Source organism: Ovis aries, chromosome 7 (genome assembly GCF_016772045.2).
Source record: "Ovis aries strain OAR_USU_Benz2616 breed Rambouillet chromosome 7, ARS-UI_Ramb_v3.0, whole genome shotgun sequence".
NCBI classification, from domain to species: Eukaryota; Metazoa; Chordata; class Mammalia; order Artiodactyla; family Bovidae; genus Ovis; species Ovis aries.
The window spans coordinates 10,572,319-10,590,472 of NC_056060.1; the positions used below are offsets into that span (position 1 = coordinate 10,572,319).

At 37.6% G+C, this 18,154-nt stretch overlaps 1 protein-coding gene across 50 annotated transcripts in view; it reads left to right on the forward strand.

The window, feature by feature from the left end:
• Positions 1-2,617: 2,617 nt before the first annotated feature.
• Positions 2,618-18,154, forward strand: part of TENT2 (terminal nucleotidyltransferase 2) — a 63,944-nt gene continuing 48,407 nt past the window's right edge. For 16 of the 50 annotated variants that reach the window (XR_009601406.1, XR_009601407.1, XR_009601408.1 and 13 more), the window contains exons 1-5: positions 2,652-2,972; positions 3,205-3,273; positions 9,735-9,908; positions 10,010-10,099; positions 13,486-13,723. Coding sequence is in view for 47 of the 50 variants with exons in the window: in XM_042252024.2 (XP_042107958.1) it covers positions 9,772-9,908; positions 10,010-10,099; positions 13,486-13,723 (465 nt within the window). In the remaining 3 variants the exon portion in view is untranslated. Of the gene's footprint in view, positions 2,973-3,204; positions 3,274-5,210; positions 5,351-6,942; positions 7,148-9,734; positions 9,909-10,009; positions 10,100-13,485; positions 13,724-17,192; positions 17,305-17,727; positions 18,150-18,154 lie in introns of those variants that run through there. The other 34 variants (XM_060418781.1, XM_060418798.1, XM_060418789.1 and 31 more) reach the window with 13 other exon arrangements.

The following is an 18,154-nucleotide window of genomic DNA, read 5'->3' on the forward strand; positions in this document are numbered from 1 at the left end:
GATCTCATTTGTGTTCCAGTAGTTTCTTATAGATTCTATAGACTTTTGACTGTATATAATATCAGTATATAAAACTGTATATAATGTCAGTATATAATGACTGTATATAAAACCAGTTTTACTCCTTCCTTTAAGATGTGGATGCTTTTTATCTCTTCTCACCTTATTGCACAGGCTGGAAATTCCTCAGTATGGTGGTGAAGAGGTGGTGAGTACAGACATTCTTGCCTTTTTCTGATGTTAGGAAGCAAACAGTTCTTCCCCATGAAGAACTACTTTTTACAGATGTTTTCCATCAAGTTGTATGTATTCTCTTGTATTCCTAAGAATGGATGTTGTGTTTTTCCAATGCTATTGTTGCATTTATTGAAATGATCATGTAGTTCTTCTTTCTTAGTCTTAGCTAATGCTGCATTATATTGTTTGATTTTCCATGTTAATTCAGCCTTGCATTCCTGTGATAAGCCTTCATCTCGACATAACGTACTATCCTTTTAAAATACTGTGGAACAAAAATAGGTAGAATTCTGTTAAGAATTGTTGCATCTATGTTTATAAGGCTATTGGCCTGTGGTTTTCTTTTCTTGCAACATTTTGAGTTTGGGTACCAGAATAACGCTATCCTTATAGAATAAGCTGGGAAATATTTACCTCCTTCAGTTTCCTGGAAGACTTTTGTAGAATTTGAATTATGTTTACTCTTAAAATTAAATCATGTTAATACTATAAAAAAGCTGTAGTGACTATATTACCATCAGACAGAGTATAACTAGAAAAAAGAATATTACCAAGAAAAAAGAGGGTGATTTATAAACTGAAATCATTTAATAATGACAAAGTAATTTTCATTTTAACTTAATTAAAGGTAAATTCACCTAAATAAGAGAAAAATTCTAAATGTTTATGCAACTATTGGACTTCCCTGGTGGCTCAGAAGGTAAAGCGTCTGTCTACAATGCGAGAGACCTGGGTTTGAACCCTGGGCTGGGAGGATTCCCTGGAGAAAGAAATGGTAACCCACTCCAGTACTCTTCCCTTGAAAATCCCGTGGACGGAGGAGCTTGGTGCAGGCTACTAACTAGAAAAATTCGTAATTACAGTCAAGGATTTCAGTGTTCCTCTCTCAACAAATAATAAAATCAGTAGACAGAAAGTCAGTATGTTCTAAATCCCCTGCTCCACCCCACCCCCACCCCAGGATTTAGATTTAAACATGTGGACTTACTAAGGTGCTTCAGTCATATCCGACTGTGCAACCCTATGGACTGTAGCCCGCCAGACTCTTCTGTCCACGGGATTCTCCAAGCAAGAGTACTGTAGTGGGTCTCCATGCCCTCCTCCAGGGTACCTTCCTGACCCAGGAATCAAACCCTGGTCTCTTACCGTTTCCTGCATGAGCAGGTAGGTTCTTCACAGCTAGCGCCACCTGGGAAGCCTAGTATCAGGCAAGTTGGTGTGATTGACATTTGTACATTTCATCCAACAGCTACAGAATAAACTTTTATTTTAGTTGTACACAGAGCACTTACCAAGACAAAGCAACCATACTGTGGGCCACAAGATAAATTTCAATAAATTTAAAATGATTTAAATTATATGAAGTAAAGTCTTTGATGATAATGGGATTAAATCATAAATCAATAACATAGATATTCTAGAAAAAAGTCTGATACTTGGAGACTAAAGAACACAACCACAGGATCAAAGAAAAAACTCATAGGGAAATTAGAAAGTATTCTGAAATGAAGTCAAATGAAAATACAATATATTAAAATGTGCGGGATGCAGCTAACAAAGTATTTTGAAGGAAACTTGTACTACTGAATTCCTGTATTACAAAAGAAGAGATCTCAAATCAATGACTTCAGTTTCCAAGAAACTGGCAAATAATTTTAAAAAGAAAGGAAATAAACATAACAGAAATCAATGAAAAAGAAAAACGGAGAAAACCTATGCAATCAAAAGCTGACCTTGAGATTTGAAATCAGTGAGGTTAATATGCCTTTGGGAGATCGATCAGAAAAAAAAAAAAAAAGACACAAATCACTAATTTCAGGAACCAGGGAGTGAGGTCCTATGTATTTTAAAAGGGCAATAAATATTGTTAACAGATTTATACGAAAAAATCCGACAGCTTATATTTTCACAACTATTAAAGCTCACTTAAGAAGAAATACTAAATACTTTTTGAATTAGTGAATGCTAGCTACTACGGACAGGGAGTAGTCTAGGCTTTATAGATAAATAAGGGTCCCCAAGCAGCTCTCAGATCATTAACGAGAAAAAAAAGAAATAAAGCTTAATACTGATCGGTGAAGAAAGGTGAGGGAAAACTTGGTCAGGAGGCCAAGAAAAGCTTCTCTGGGGAAGAGTCACTCAGTGCAGACAGGAAGGACCGGTTTAAAAAAAAAAATGCTTATCAGAATGTGAGCTTAGGGATGGGGTTCAGGGAACCCTCTGCTTTTCTCAAGGAAGTCCCAGCCTCAACGCTCTCGCAGCTACGACCTTCCTCCACCCCAACCGTGACGCCCACAGCCGCGCGCCAGCTCACTAGAGCGCCTGCGCATTCGAGCCGAGAGCTCGCAGGAATGAGCGAGGCCGTTGCCGGAAGTATGACCTCCCGCTGCTTGTTCGCTGTTTCCATCCGGGTCACATCGGTCTTCCGGGTATTTGCGATAGGGCTTTCTACGCTTTTTTTTCGGTTACTTTTTAGTCTTCCGTCTCTTGCCACCGCCCCCGAGCTTCCACACCCTTGCCGGCCCTGCCTTTTCTTGTGTCGCTCCTCCCTGCTGCCGAGGCCGAGACTTGGCGCTCAGCTCGGAGCCGGGCCTATCTGTTCCGCGTGGGCACTACCTCCTTTGGCTTGGGAGGAAGCTAGGACCAAGCGCGCCAGGCCGTCGCTCCTCCGGCCCTGGAGCTCCTGGGCTGGGGGTGCTGGTCGACCCTCCCGCGCAGTCCTTCCGAGGACGCTTGTGAGTTAGCGGGTTTAAGAGAGGGGAGCCTCCGTGTAGGCCCGTTTGGGGGGCGCGGGGCGGGGCGCCGCGGCGCGCCGGAAACTTTTTCGAAAACTAGTGTTTTGTGTGGGAGGTTCCGGCGGTATCTCCTCAATATCCCAGAGGTCTGGGCTGCCCCCGTACTTGCTGAAGAATCTTAGGAACTGTGACGTTCTTCACTCATTTGTCTTCCTCGCGTCCCGTCCTCAAGTCTAGGACCAAACGAGGAAGAGTGTCTCGAGACTCTGCATGGGGCTTCAAAGGGTGGTGAAGAGCTAAGGTAAATACTTTGAAACTTAAGACTTTCCTCTGAGTGGTTGTGAAATTGCCTCAGTTCTTCGAGTTACAGGAAAATGCACAGGTTAGGACTCTGTCCGATTGTTTACCCCCCGTGTTTTGTTTCTGCCCCCTTCACCCTTTGTGGATAGGCTCTTCAACTCTCTTTCTAGGCCAGAACACGAAGGGATTCATGTGTCTCCCAACTTTTGAATCGTCCACGTTCCCTGCCTTGTTTGATTCTCTCTCATCTCTTTGTCTAAAATAACAGTTGTTTATGTGTATTGGTATACCAATAAGGGGAACAAAAAAGAAACTGAAACTCAAGCTAAATTGGCAACTTAACAGGTGTGTGGTGTGTGGTTTTCTACGGAAAGATCATAAGTGAATACTAAGTCGATGTGTTTGTATTGCAGGTAACATGCTACTTTTGTAAATACTCTCGTATTGTATGCTTCATTACCACAAGGCTTTTTAACATGGCATTGACAGCCTTGTACTAATACCGGTAATAGTAACATTACTTTAAATAGTAGGAAATGTCCTGTAACGGGCTCTGTGTGGAATAGGCACTGAAGAAATGTTCGTTTGGAATCATGTGGCTCGATTATTTTTCAGCACTTGGATGCAATCTAATTCTTAATCAAATGGAACGTCTTTCACAAGCTATGGATGGGTTGACAGAGGGTGAGCAGAATTTAGGAGTTAGACTTTTTGTATTGTGAAGAAGAGTAGTAAGTTTAGGGGATCAGAGGCATTTGGACAAAGTGGACAGATAACTGCAGATTCCACTTTCTAGGAAATCTTGATGGAGTTTATGTAATCTTGAGTGTTCTCTAATTCTTTGGAGGAGAGGTCAAGTTTAGGATAGAAATTCCAGTTTGTAAGTTACAGGACTAAAGGTTATGTCACTAGGAATTACTTTGTAAACTACTTCATTACACCCTTGTCTCATGTATGATTGTTTACAAATAGACCTGTATAATTTCCCAGTAGGCTTGCTTAGTTAAGAAGTAATCCTTAAGATTGTCTCTTTAATCTCTCCTTAAGGCAAGAACCAATGCGACAGTTTTAAAGCAGTTCAAAATTTATTCCATTTTATAGTCAAGTACAGATTGAGAAGTTGGTAACTTCTCAATACCAATAACATCTGGATTTTATTTATTATAAAATTTCTTATACCTGGTACTGTGGTTAATGTGGAGTAATTTTTTTCCCCTCTACTTGCTGAAAAAGGCTTTTATTCAGAATATAAGAAAAAAATTTAAAATTTTGTGGAAGCCCTCTTAAATCTGGTGTGATAGTAGTTTTGCTGGATTTTATTCTCAGAAACTCTGTTTTGTTTAAAAAATGATCCCTTATATTGTTGTTTGTGGGGTTTTTTTGTGAAGTTGCTCGGTCGTGTTTGACTCTTTGCGATCCAGTGGATGCTTTACCATCTAAGCCACCAGGGAAGCCCTATATTGTTTATAAAAGGGTATTATCTTGGTGTCATTTCTATCTTCATCAGAATTAGTGTTGGAATGTATTAAGGGAGTAGGTTTCCTTGTGGCTCGGGTGGGAAAAAAAAATCTCCCTGCAAATGCAGGAGACCCAGGTTTGATCCCTGGATTGGGAAGATTCCCTAAGAGAAGGGAATGGCAACCCACTCCAGTGCTCTTGCCTGGAGAATCCTGGACAGAGGAGCCTGGTGGACTACAGTTCTTGGGGTGGGTTGCAAAGAGTCAGGGTCAACTCTGTGTGTTCCTTAATAATTAATTACTATCTTTGTGTGTCTGTTAATATTAAGAGAAATATTAGAAAGGAATAGAAATCCATGGGCTTTTGGTTTACTTCCTTATCTCTAGATAATTATGCAGGATACCTATTGGAGAACATTGAATATCATTGGTTAAATTCCCTAGGAATTTAACTTAATTTAATTTAATCCCCACTTCCAAGGTTGTCATAAATAAGAGCTGGACTTGAAGGCCAAAATTCATCCTGAGGAGAACTGACAGATTCTTTGCTTTGGGAGTGCTCCAAAACCTTTGATGCTTATCTGGAATTCAGGATACACTGATTTAGATAACTGCTCTAAAGTAAGTTTTTAAGTATGGAATCATTCTTAGCTTTTAAGCTGTGGATTATTTGGTCATTAGCTTTGAAGAGTACTTCTGGGCCGCAAGACATCTTTTGACTTATTCTGTCCTTGTTCTGACCAGATAATAGGATAGAAGTAAGCCTGGTGGTGCAGAGGTTAAAAGCGTCTGCCTGCAATGTGGGAGACCCTGGGTCGGGAAGATCCCCTGGAGAAGGAAGTGGCAACCCACTCCAGTATTCTTGCCTGGAGAATCCCATGGATGGAGGAGCTTGGTGGGCTATAATCCACGGGTCCAAAGAGTCGGACACGACTGAGCGACTTCACTTTCACTTTCACGCCCATAATCTGGGCTGTTATGTCATTTTGCGTCTCAAGCATAAAGAAAATACAAACCTATTTAGACACATAAACAAAATGTCTGGAGTTTTACCTATTAACTGGTTTAAATAAATCTGAATATAGAGTATTTTAATTCCAGTTTTTTTGAATACAGATTCCTTCTCTTGTTTGAGCAGATTCATATTGTATGTCTGTATTACAGTAAAATTAAATATCAAGCACATTTCTTTATAATGAATTGTATTTAATGTAATTTTCTCACGAATCCTATGAAATAGTAATTGTTTTCCGGGAAGTTGGATCAGAGAAGCAGGGTCAGGGAGGCCAAGAAAGAGAGTGAACCAAGTAAAGGGAGAAGGTGGCATTAGTGACAGCCTTGGATCTGGCACTCTACTCTTATTGAGAGTACTTTTAATAAAGAATGCTGTGAAATCCTGCTTGGTTCAAGATATTGTCTCTAAGCAGCAAACATCAGGCTGGAGAAGGAAATGGCAGCCCACTCCAGTGTTCTTGCCTGGAGAATCCCAGGGACAGAGGAGCCTGGTGGGCTGCCGTTATGGGGTCACACAGAGTAGGACATGATTGAAGTGTCTTAGCAGCAGCAGCAGCAGCAAACATCAGAGAGTATAGTTTAGCAAATTTATAGGAATTAAAAAAAAAAAATCAGTCTCCTATAGCTAGAGAAAAGGCCTTCTGAAGAAAGCTGACAAACGCTTGTTTTCTGGAGGTAGCACCTTGTCTCTGGTCCATGGTAGTCAGGCACCTGGGTTGGGATCTGATGGTGGCTTTCCTCCACAATCTCTTATGAACTTTAAACTGGTGAGTCTCACTGTCTATGGCCAGCCTAGGAAATTTTAATCTTTCAGAATTGAAAAGGAACAAAGTTTCTATGAGTGGTTTGTTTATTTCCAAGAGCTTTCTTTTTTTTCCTCTCCTGTTGTCTCCTATTCTAGTTTTTCAAGCCATCTGGTCTCAATCCCCAGAGGCGATTACTATTTCTTTTAGTAGTATATATATTATTTTCCTCTGTTGTTCTAAAAAAAAAACCCTCAACTTTTATAACATGGTTTTTAAATTGACATCTATTGAAAATGAGGATTTAGCACTTTTATGTACCCTCTCTCATCATAAATTATGATGTATATAAACATATAAATAATATGTAAAATATAGTATAATAATGTATGTAATTATAAGTAAATTACTTACAATGTAGTAAGTAATATATAAATATAATTTTGGGCTTTCCAGGTGGTGCTAGTGGTAAAGAACCTGCCTGCCAATGCAGGAGACATAAGAGATGTGGTCTGATCCCTGGGTGGGGAAGATCCCCTGGAGGAGGGCATGGCAACCCACTCCAGTTTTCTTGCCTGGAGAATCGCCTGGACAGAGGAGCCTGGCAGGCTGTAGTCTGTAGAGTCTCAACGAGTTGGACATGACTGAAGCAACTTCACATGTATACATGTTACAGTCTGTTTAAATCAGTATGTTAGATGTTCATGTTATTGTAAGAACTAAGTAGGTAACTAACTATATTTTCTTTTTCATGTGCCCTTTTGAGTGTGTTTTGTCTGTAGTTTCAGTAATTTTTAACTCCTTGCATTTCTCTTTAAGACCTTATTTGTTTATTGACTGTGATGGGTCCTCAGTGCTGCACACAGGCTTTCTCTAGTTGCTGAGAGTGGGCACTACTCTTTATTGTTGTGTGCGGGCTTCTCATTGCAGTGGCTTCTCTTGTCGCAGAGCACCAGCTCTGAGTGCGCCAGCTTCAGAAGTGACCGTGGGTGGGCTCGGTAATTGTGGCGCATGGGCTTAGTTGCTCCAAGACATGTGGGATCTTCCAGGACCAGGGATTGAACTGACATCCCTTGCATTGATTGCAAAGCTGATTCTTAACCACTGGGCCACCAGGAAGCCCCAGCTTGCTACATTTCTGTTCCTATAATTAACTTTTTCTGCTCTGTTGGCCAAACTCCTCTCTGGTCAAATATTATATAAGGTAATCTACCAGTTCATTCTTTTTCCTCCTTGGATATCTTCTTGTAGCCCTCTGTTTACGTGTTCTATTTTAAGCTGTTTAGCTTCCCTTTACCACCATCCTGGTGAATTTACTGTCTCTGACCTGTGTGAGAACTCCCTTTTCCTAGATTTGGGATTTTCTTTTACTTTTTTCAGTTCCTTACATGTCTTGAAAGGGTTTTTAGTCCCCTTTTGCACTGATAATATAATTGGGTATAGAATTATAGCTTGAAGGCATTTCCTACAGAAGCCTTGAAAGCATTCACTTCTTTGTCTTGTTTCCACTGTTGCTATTGAGTGGTCCAAAGCTATTTTGATTACCATCCCTTTGTGTGTTTCTTTTTTTTTAATTGTATAGTTGACTTACACTGTTGTGTTAATTTCTGCTATACACAAAGTGATTCAGTTATACATATGTTTATACATTTTTTTTTACATTCTTTTACATTATGGTTTATCTCAGAATATTGAATATAGTTCCCTGTGCTTTACAGTAGAACCTTGTTACTTATTCACCCCATCCCTTGTGTTTATAACATTTTCTTTCTCTGTAATATTTATAAGCTTTTTTACCTGGTATTTTGAAATTTCACTGTAATATGCGTTTATATATGTGTGTATATAGACGTGTGTGTGTATTTTGTGCTTTTTACTCATTGGATCGTTTCAGTCTAAGGCTTGCTGTTCTTCAGTTCTGAACATGTTCTTGTTTTATTTTCTTGGAAATTTCCTTTTCTGCTCTTTCTGGAACTTAAGTTGTGTTGGATGTTGGGCCACCTGGTTTGGTTCGCTTATATTTTTTCTCTTACTGTTTTGCCTCCTGTCTGCCCTCACCAGTTTTTCTTTCTTGTTCATTCCTCAGTCTTCTTTTAGCTTTCTGCTGGATATTTCTGCTTTTAATTTTGTAATTTCCAAGAGCCCTTCCTGCTTTTTAAACAACACATTCTTGTTTTATATATACAGTGTTTTTTTCATTAATTATGAAATTAATGAGTTTTTTCCTCTCATCTTTCATTTGTTCCAAGTGTTGTTTCAGTTTATTACTAAGCCTTTTTAAAATTTTTAACTTCTGATGATCCATGAATGTTGTTTTTCTAGAAATCTAAATTGGAAGCTTCTGTGTGCATAGGTAGGCAGTTCCGTGGTAGACTTCATTGTAGGTTTCTAGCAAGCTTAACATTTTCTTGGTGAACTACTGCTTGTATGTTACAGGTTCCTTTGTTACTATATTATATGATTTCTCTTTCCATTATTTCAAAGATGAATTTTTTAATTGCATGAATTGGGAATATAAGCTGGGAATGCTATTTTTACTTTGTAGACTTTACTTAATATTTGTTTTCAGTTTGTTTTTTTATCCCACTCTTTCTCTGTGAATTTACAGCCTTTTGGGGTCAGTCATTGCAAAGAATAAATATCTAGTCTCTTGGCTGGGGCAGTGAAAGATTCTGATTGCGTTTTACATAGGTTTTCCCTCTTCCTATGGTACAAACTCTTTTTTATTGGTTGTTGTTTTTATAAGTTGTTTAGAATTTGGGGGGAATCTCAGAATTTTATAAATAGTTATTAGGTAACAAAATTCCATCCCTTGTTTGATCAGATCTGTAAGCTCTAAATCCTGGGACTTGGGTTGTCATATGAAGGATTATGCTTTTGAATAAATTAAAATGGGAATAATGTAAGAAATTGTAGATTTTATTAAATATATCTCTTGGGTGATTTCTTGTTATTATCAAAGTATAATGATGTTAACTTGATTTATAAGAGAGTTGTTGATTATGACAGTAATTTATCATGAAATTAGAAATTTGCATAGATTTTAGTGTCATTTGAATAATCTAGTTAACCTTGATTTAAAATTCATCATTAGTAAGTATTTTGTTATGTATTTTGTGACTTAAGAGATCTATTTGAGAAAATAAATTTGTAAATGAAATTTGTAACTTGTTAACTTTATTAAATAGTAGATACTGGTTATCAAAAAGTTCAGTGTCTTTAATAATTTGTCTTTAAAACTGTTCTAGGTAGAAGAATACATGTGGTCTTTTAGTGAACAAGAGCATGTTCCCAAACTCAATTTTGGGTCGTCCGCCTTTCACTCCAAACCATCAACAACATAATAACTTCTTTGCCTTGTCACCAAGTCTTTATTCACACCAGCAGCTTATAGATGCACAGTTCAGCTTTCACAATGCAGAGTAAGTGCAGTGTTTCAGTTCTTACTTGACGCAGATCCTTTTTATAGGAACCATTTGGAGTTAGAAGAAATGTCATCATGCTCTTTCTTTGTTTTTGGTAGCTTGTCTAGAGCTGTGTCATTACAGCAGTTGACATATGGAAATGTCAGTCCAATACAGACCTCAACTTCCCCATTATTTCGAGGAAGGAAGTAAGTATTTCTTACTTATTTTAAAAGAAAAATTTGCAGTTTTGGGAACTGTTTAACAATGTATCTTGTATTAAGTTAAATGGACACTAACCTACATTTTGTTTCCTGGGGTCTGTGCAGTCAGTCCTATAACAGAATTTTCACACTTTTAAGTATTTAAAAAATTTTAGGGGTAATTATCTTCAGATAACTACTTTTAATTGAGATTTTTAACTAAAGCAGATGGGTTTCTGTATATTTGCTAGGGCTGCCATAACAGTACAACAGAGTGGGTGACTAAAATAACATTAATTTTCTTAAAATTCTGGGGGCTAGAAGTCTGAGATCAGGGTGTTAGCAGGTTTGATTTCCTCTGAGGCCTCCCTCTTTGGATTATAGATGGCTGCCACCTTTCCTAATGTGGTCATCCTTCTCTGTTTTCTGTGTCCTAAGTATTCTTCTGAGGATACTAGTTATGTTGGATTAATAACCCCATTTTAATTTAATTACTTCTTTAAAGGCCCTGTGTCCAAATAGAGTCACATTTTGAAGTACTAGGGGTTAAGACTTAAATGTGAATTTGAGAGGACATAATTCAGCTTATAACTCTTTCTTCCTATTAAAGTTTACTCTTTAATTTATCTTACACAGGTCAGGTTCCACAATAAATATTATAGTGAAAGTGTCTGTATGACATAAAGCTTTCTATAGAGAAGTCAGGAATCAATTCATTTGAACCAGTTTAATTAAAAGAAGTTGATGTGTCACAGGGTAATTTTGATAGAACTTTAGGGGTGAGTATTAAAATAAGCTTTGGCAATATTTGCAAGATACTGCTTTTTAAAGCCTGTATAAACATTCCGTAACTTTTATGTACAATGAGAAATAACACTAGATAAGAATTACTGTTCACCCACTATGGCTTTCCCTCATAACTCAGTTGGTCATGAATCCGCCTGCAATGCACGAGACCCCAGTTCCATTCCTGGGTTGGGAAGATCTGCTGGAGAAGGGATAGCCTACCCACTCCAGTATTCTTGGGCTTCCCTTGTGATTCAGCTGGTAAAGAATCTGCTTGCAGTGCGGAAGAGCTGGGTTTAATCCCAGGGTTGGGAAGATCCCCTGGAGAAGGGAAAGGCTACCCACTCCAGTATTCTGGCCTGGAGAAGTCCATGGACCGTACATTCCATGGGGTCTCAAAGAGTCAGACATGACTAAGTGACTTTCACTTCACTGTTGTGTTAGTTTCTGCCATACCTCAACGTGAATCGGCCATCGGCATACATATGAGTGACCTCCCTACATCACAGAGCAGATTCCCACGGATTATCTATTTTATTCTTTACCTGATAGCTAAGTTGGTAAAGAGTCTACCTGCAGTGTGAGACCTGGGTTTGATCCCTGAGTTGGGAAGATCCACCAGAGAAGGGAAATGCTACGCACTCCAATATTCTGGCCTAGAGAATTCCATGGACTATACAGTCGCAAAGAGTCAGACAGAACTGAGTGACTTTCACTTTGCAGCTTCCCTAGTGGCTCAGTTGGTAAAGAGGCTACCTGCAATGCAGGAGACTTGGGTTCAGGAAGATCCCCTGGAGAAGGGAATGGCAACCCACTCTAGTATTCTTGCCTGGAGAATTCCATGGACAGAGGAGCCTGGAGCAACTAACTCCTAGAGCAACACAACTGAGCAACTAACACTTTGTGTTTAGTTGAGTCGCTCATTTGTGCCCAACTCTTTGCGATCCCATGGACTGCAACATGCTAGGCTTCCCTGTCCATCACCAACTCCCGGAGCTTACTCAAACTCACGTACATCGCGTTGGTGATGCCATCCGACCATCTCATCCTCTGTCATCCCCTTCTCCTTCCGCCTTCAGTCTTTCCCAGCATCAGGGTCTTTTCCAATGAGTCAGTTCTTTGCATCAGGTGGCCAAAGTATTGGAGTTTCAGCTTCAGCATCAGTCCTTCACTGTGTAGAGTAGGCATTGATCTAAGGACTTTGCAAGTAATGGTTTGGCAAAGTTTTACAATAATTTGTGAGGTAAGTACTGTTACCCCTCTTCTGTTGAGAAAGTTGAAGCACACAGAGGTAATGAATTGGGTGGAAAACTGTATCATGATGCTTAAAATATTGACTTCATTTAAATTTTTGTGTTCTAGAAATTGTCTTGATAGCCCCATTTGTGAATCATGAATGACAATAAATCCCATTAGTTCATAATTATATATATATATATTTAAACCTAACATTGACATTCTCAATAGAAATATTCATTATATAAAGCTCTGAATTTTATGTTTAAAAATATTAAATTTATACTTATGTTTTTAGCACTTGTATACCTTTACTGGAGGTAGGAATTCTAGTTATTTTGTGGGTCTGTCAAAGAGAGAGTAACTGACGTAATCCCAAAAGAATATTAAAATAAAAACCTTCAGGTGGCTATGACCCATAAAATTTTAGAGTTAAACAAAAGGATTGGATAATTTCCTGTGGTTTAAACACCTTAGTAATATATCATTTAAGTAAATACCATTTTTCCCAACAAATAATTGCTTTTAAATTGTTTTCTCTTTTTTATTTTGAATATTTTTAAGCTTCCAGAAAGTTTTGAAAAACAGTACAGTGAGCACTGTATGTGGTTTTGCTAGATTCATTTTGCTAGTTTTGCTGAATCTGTTTTGTTCTTCCTCTTTCCTTCCCTACCCCCACTTTTTCTGAACCATGTGAAAGAAAGTTGGTGACATTGTTTCACTTTATCCCAAAGCACATCAGTGCATTTCTCCTAAGGACAAGGATATTCTCTTGTATAGCTAAAAAAAAATACATCAGTCATGACCAAGAATTTAACATGAATATAAGACTGTTGTATATAATACTGTTATATTGAACTATATAAGTATAGTTCATTTGCAGACTACTTTAGTTATCTGGTGCTTTTATAGTTAAAAAAAAACCCCAGCTCTCTCTTAATTTGGTCTTTCCTGCTGATAAACCAGAACATAGGTGGACTCCCAAGATCCCTTTTTTATGTACAGCACCCAGTTTACTTAATCTTATCCTCCTTATGTTAGAGTTTGGATCTTTTATTGTTAGTGATTCTATAAATAGAGATTTTCCTACCAAGCTTTTGTTGCTGATACTAAATATTGTGGTAGTTCAAATGCAAGAGACTAACCTTGATGTATATATTGGTTTGTTTTTTTAAAAATATGCATTAGTATACATTTTTTCTAAAGGTGTCTCTTATACTGACAATATTTTATGGTTCATTTAGAGCTAATAACATGGCCTTGCTGAAAAAGTCAGTATTTTCATCTATTATTTGTGTATTTTAAATTGTTTTCTATTTGTTATCAGAAAGTTATATCTTTAATCACTAAGGTATGTTGCTTGTTTTCAGGAGATTAAGCGATGAAAAGAATCTTCCTCTTGATGGTAAACGGCAGCGTTTTCATTCACCCCACCAAGAGCCAACTATAGTTAACCACATAGTGCCTTTATCAGATGAAAGAAGATACTCAATATCACCATTGTTTCATACACACTATGTACCAGATATAGTCAGATGTGTTCCACCTTTTCGAGAAATATCAATTTTAGAACCTAGAGAAATCACACTGCCTGAGGCCAAAGATAAGGTAATTTTAATATAGACTTTAGTTTTATCTTTTTAGAAGTTAATATAAATAGTATATTAAAAGTATCAGAAATAACTAATGTCTTGGATTAGGTAGAACATGCCCCTTTTCTGTACTATTTAAAAGACTATTCAATATAGTTTCCTATCTAAATTTGATTCTTTGATTTTTGTGAGCTGTACTTTGGAAATGAAGCTTTCATATCAGGATATCAGATTTTCTCTGATTCATAAAAATCTGGGATAAGAGCCTAAAAGAGTTGATTTCTTAGTTTAGAGAATTCTCTTGTTACCTATTCCCTTATAGTAAAATAAGCTTTCATATGGATACTCCAGTAAAGTATTAAAAAGCATGTTTTTCCTTGTTATATTTGTTTTTGTCATGAGGTTTTTAATGTCAAGAATAGAGAACGAGGAGTCAGTGAGAAAATAATACTTTCTTATATTACTGATATGTGATATGATCAAGGAAGATTTATCAAAAATACTATTTGGAAAATAATTTCAAATAAATGAAGCTATTTCAATAATACTTCTTGGAAAATGACATCAGCATTGGGGAATAATGAGTTAATACCAATATTAGAAGCGTGTCTCTTCTGCCTCCCCATATTTAGTGAAACTCTTAAAAAAGCATTCTGGCTAATTTAGAAGAGTTTATAATGTAAATATCTGCATTCTTTTGAATTGTCTGAAGCTTATATTTGTTGTTTTTGCATTTTCAAACTGCTTTACCATAGAGAAATACTACATTTGTAGGCTAAGGAGAATGGGCCTGGAGAGTGTAGTGATTCTGTTTTACTCATCTTTTGGTTCCTAGCAACCAGTATAGGTCTGAAACATAGTAAGTGTGCAGAAAATGTTGGGTCAAAAAGAGAATACTGGCTTCATTCCTTGATTGTGCCACTTTTTATTCTGCTATCATTCTTTTTTTTTCTTTAATTGAGATGCAGTTTTATCATAAAATTTGCTCCGTCAAAGGGTATAATTCAGTGGTTTTTATTATATTCAGAGGGCAGTGCAACCATTACCAATACCTAATTCCAGCACATTTTCATCACCTATAAAAGATGCCTTGTACCCAGCAGCAGTCACTTTCTCATCTCTGCCTGTCTCCCCCAGCCTCTGGCAACCAGTATTGATTTTTTACCTGTATGGATTTGCTTATTTTGAACATTTCATATAAATGGAATCATACAGTATGTGGTCTTGCTTCTTTCAGTTAGCATGTTTTCATGATTCATCCTTGTCATAGCAGTTCTCAGTTCTTTACTCCTCTTTATAGCTGAATAAGAGGACACTTCCCTGGTAGTTCAGTTGATGACGAATCTGCCTGCAGTGCAGGAGACCTGGGTTTGATCCTTGGGTAGGGAAGATCCCCTGGAGAAGAAATTGGCAACCCATTCCAGTATTCTTGTCTGGAAAATCCTGTGGACAGAGGAGCCTAGTGGACTACACAGCCCATGGGGTCACCAGAGTCGAACACAACTTAGCGAGTAAACCAGCACCATCGCGGAATACTATTCCATTGTATGCATACACCATATCTTGTGTATGCATTCCTCACTCGATGGGTTTGGGAGCTATTTCCACTTTTTCACTATTCTGAGTTTTGCTGCTGTGAATATCTGTGTATAAGTTTTAGTACGTGATGTTTTCATTTCTCTTGGGTCTATACTCAGGGGTGCAATTGCTGAGTTATGTGGTAATGCTATGTATAACTTTTTGAGGACGTGCCAAAGTGTTTTCTAAAGTGTCTGCATCATTTTACATTTCTACCAGCAGTGTGTGAATGATCCAATTCTCTTCATCCTTGCCAAAACTTGTTATTGTTTGTCTTCTTGATTATAACCATTCTAATGGGTATGAAATGGTATCTCATTGTGATTTTAGTTTCATTTCCCTAATGACTAATGATGCTGATCATCTTTTCATTTGTGTGTTAGCCATTTGTGTATCTTCTTTGGAGAATTGTCTATTCAGATCCTTTGTCTGTTTTAATTTTTTTTTAAATTGTCGAATTGTAATAGTTCTTTATATGTTCTGAATACTGGACATGTATCAGGTATATAATTTGCAAATATATTCTTGGATTCTGTGCTTTGTCTTTTTACTTTTTTGATGATGCACTTTGAAGCATAAAAGCTTTTCATGTTAATGAAATCCAATTTATTTGTTTTTCTTTGATTTCCTGAGCTTTTGGTATTATATCTAAGAAACCATTGCCTAATCCAGGGTCACGAAAATTAATGCCTCTGTTGTTCTAAGAGTTTTATAGTGTTAGCTCTTAGATTTAGGTCTTTGAGCTATTGAATTAATTTTTATATATGATATTAAGGTAGGGAGGTCTAACTTCTTTTTTGCTCTTGGTCCAGTTGTCTCAGGACTATTCATAAAAATGGCTGTCATTCTTTATTCTTACTATGAAATAGGAAAAGCATTTAGGTGATATCAGTGGGAGGGAAGAGAAAGCAAACGGACTAACTTCGAAGTTAATACCCCTTTTCTGCACCTCTCAGTTCTTTGTCCTTTCTTTGCTTTCTCATTTTAGAGAAACTGAGGTAATATTGTGAAAGCCTGCAGTAGAAATCAAATCAGGACAATACTTTGAATGGAGATATAACAACCTTTTTCAATCCCTGGGTTGGGATGATCTCCTGGAGAAGGAAATGACAACCCACTCCAGTATTCTTGTCTGGAAAATCCCATGGATAGAGGAGCCTGGTAGGCTATATATAGTCCATGGGGTCACAAAAGAGTCAGACACGACTGAGCAACTTCACTTCACTTCACATAACAACCTTTTACTCTATGTGGGTTTTTGATATATGTATGTAGATAGGCCCATATAAAAATTTTTGTTTATTTTTAATTGAAGGATAATTACAATGTTGTGTTGGTTTCTGCCATACATCAACATGAATCAGCCATAGGCCCATTTTTTATGGAATATATTATGCATAAGTATTGAAGCTCTCAATTTCCACTCCAGTATTCTTGCTTGGAGAATCCCATGGACAGAGGAGCCTCGCAGGCTACAGTCCATGGGGTCACAAAGAGTTTGGAAACGACTAAGGAACTAATACACACACACACATTTGTAAATAGTTAAATATTGGAACTAACTTTGAGTTCTGCATATGGATAAGATTTATTGATTTATTGAATCTCAGTAAATTTAATAACATTAGTCAGGATAAATCATCTAGTAAAATATGGTTCCATATCAATAACCTTTTCTTTGTTTAGTAGCATAGACAAAAATTCTCCTAAATCTTATGCTTTTGGCATAAGCACTTACCTCAAGGGATAAAGATTATTAATAGTATTCTATTGGTAAGCCAGTTTCTTTGAGTGCTGCTCTTACTTGCTGGTTCTGGGAGAAAGTAGGCAAGTTCATTTCTGTGTTCATTCTTTAAGTGAACACTTTTTAAGAAAACTAACATTTATTAATGTCTCTTCTCTTCCAGGCATTCTACATATGCTATGTCATTTAGTCTTTTCAACAACCCCATGACATGGATATTATCCTAATTTTACTGAGGCTCAGAAAGCTAAATAACTTGCTCATGGTCACAGCTAGTAAGTGACACAACCAAGATTTGACCTTCATCTCTAATAATATAAAGAGAAGGAACTTAAGATGCTTAAAATGAAGGGTAGGGAGATGACATTCTTATAATTGACTATAAAAGTAGGTCATCTGTGAGAGTAAAAGCTAATATTTACTGAGTGTCTTTCTTTGTCAGCAGTTTGTATGGTTTATCTCTGCTGGATTTTAAAATGAGTGGGAGGTTCAATGAGAAATAAAGTGGAGCAGCAATTTGAGACCTTGAATGCACAGTAGAAGGCCATTGAAGGTTTTTGAGTAGAGGACTAGCACAGTTAGATTTGCATTTTGGGGAAGATAATTCTTGCAGTTTGGTGGAGTTTGGTTTGGAATAAGGAGGGCCTGGAAAGAGGTATGATTACCTTGAAGGCTATTAATTGTTAAATTTTTTTCAGATGAGAGATGCTGGAGATTTCAGTTATGGTGGATGGTGGTGAAAAAGATGTGAGAGACCATGCATAAGGAGAACTGACACCTGTGTGGAATGACTGAATGTGGTGGGAGAGGGAGAGAGAGAGAGCAGCGACTTCAATGATCTGGTTCTGTCTGGACTGTTAACAGAGATGAGGAACCCAGATTTTGAATGTTCAGGCTGATTGAGGAAGTAGTCGAGAGTTATGTTTCTCAGTGCTTGGAGCTATGAGGAACTCTGCTGCAACATTTCTGTTCTTGAATGGCCTCATGTTCTGCAGATTACATGCTAAGGCCACGGGAAATAGGGCTTGAGAGCACACTACGCAAAACCCAAACAGTTCTGGAGCCAGAACACTCGGAAGTACAGTAATCAGTCCCTTGGAAAATGACCTGGATAGATCAGGTATG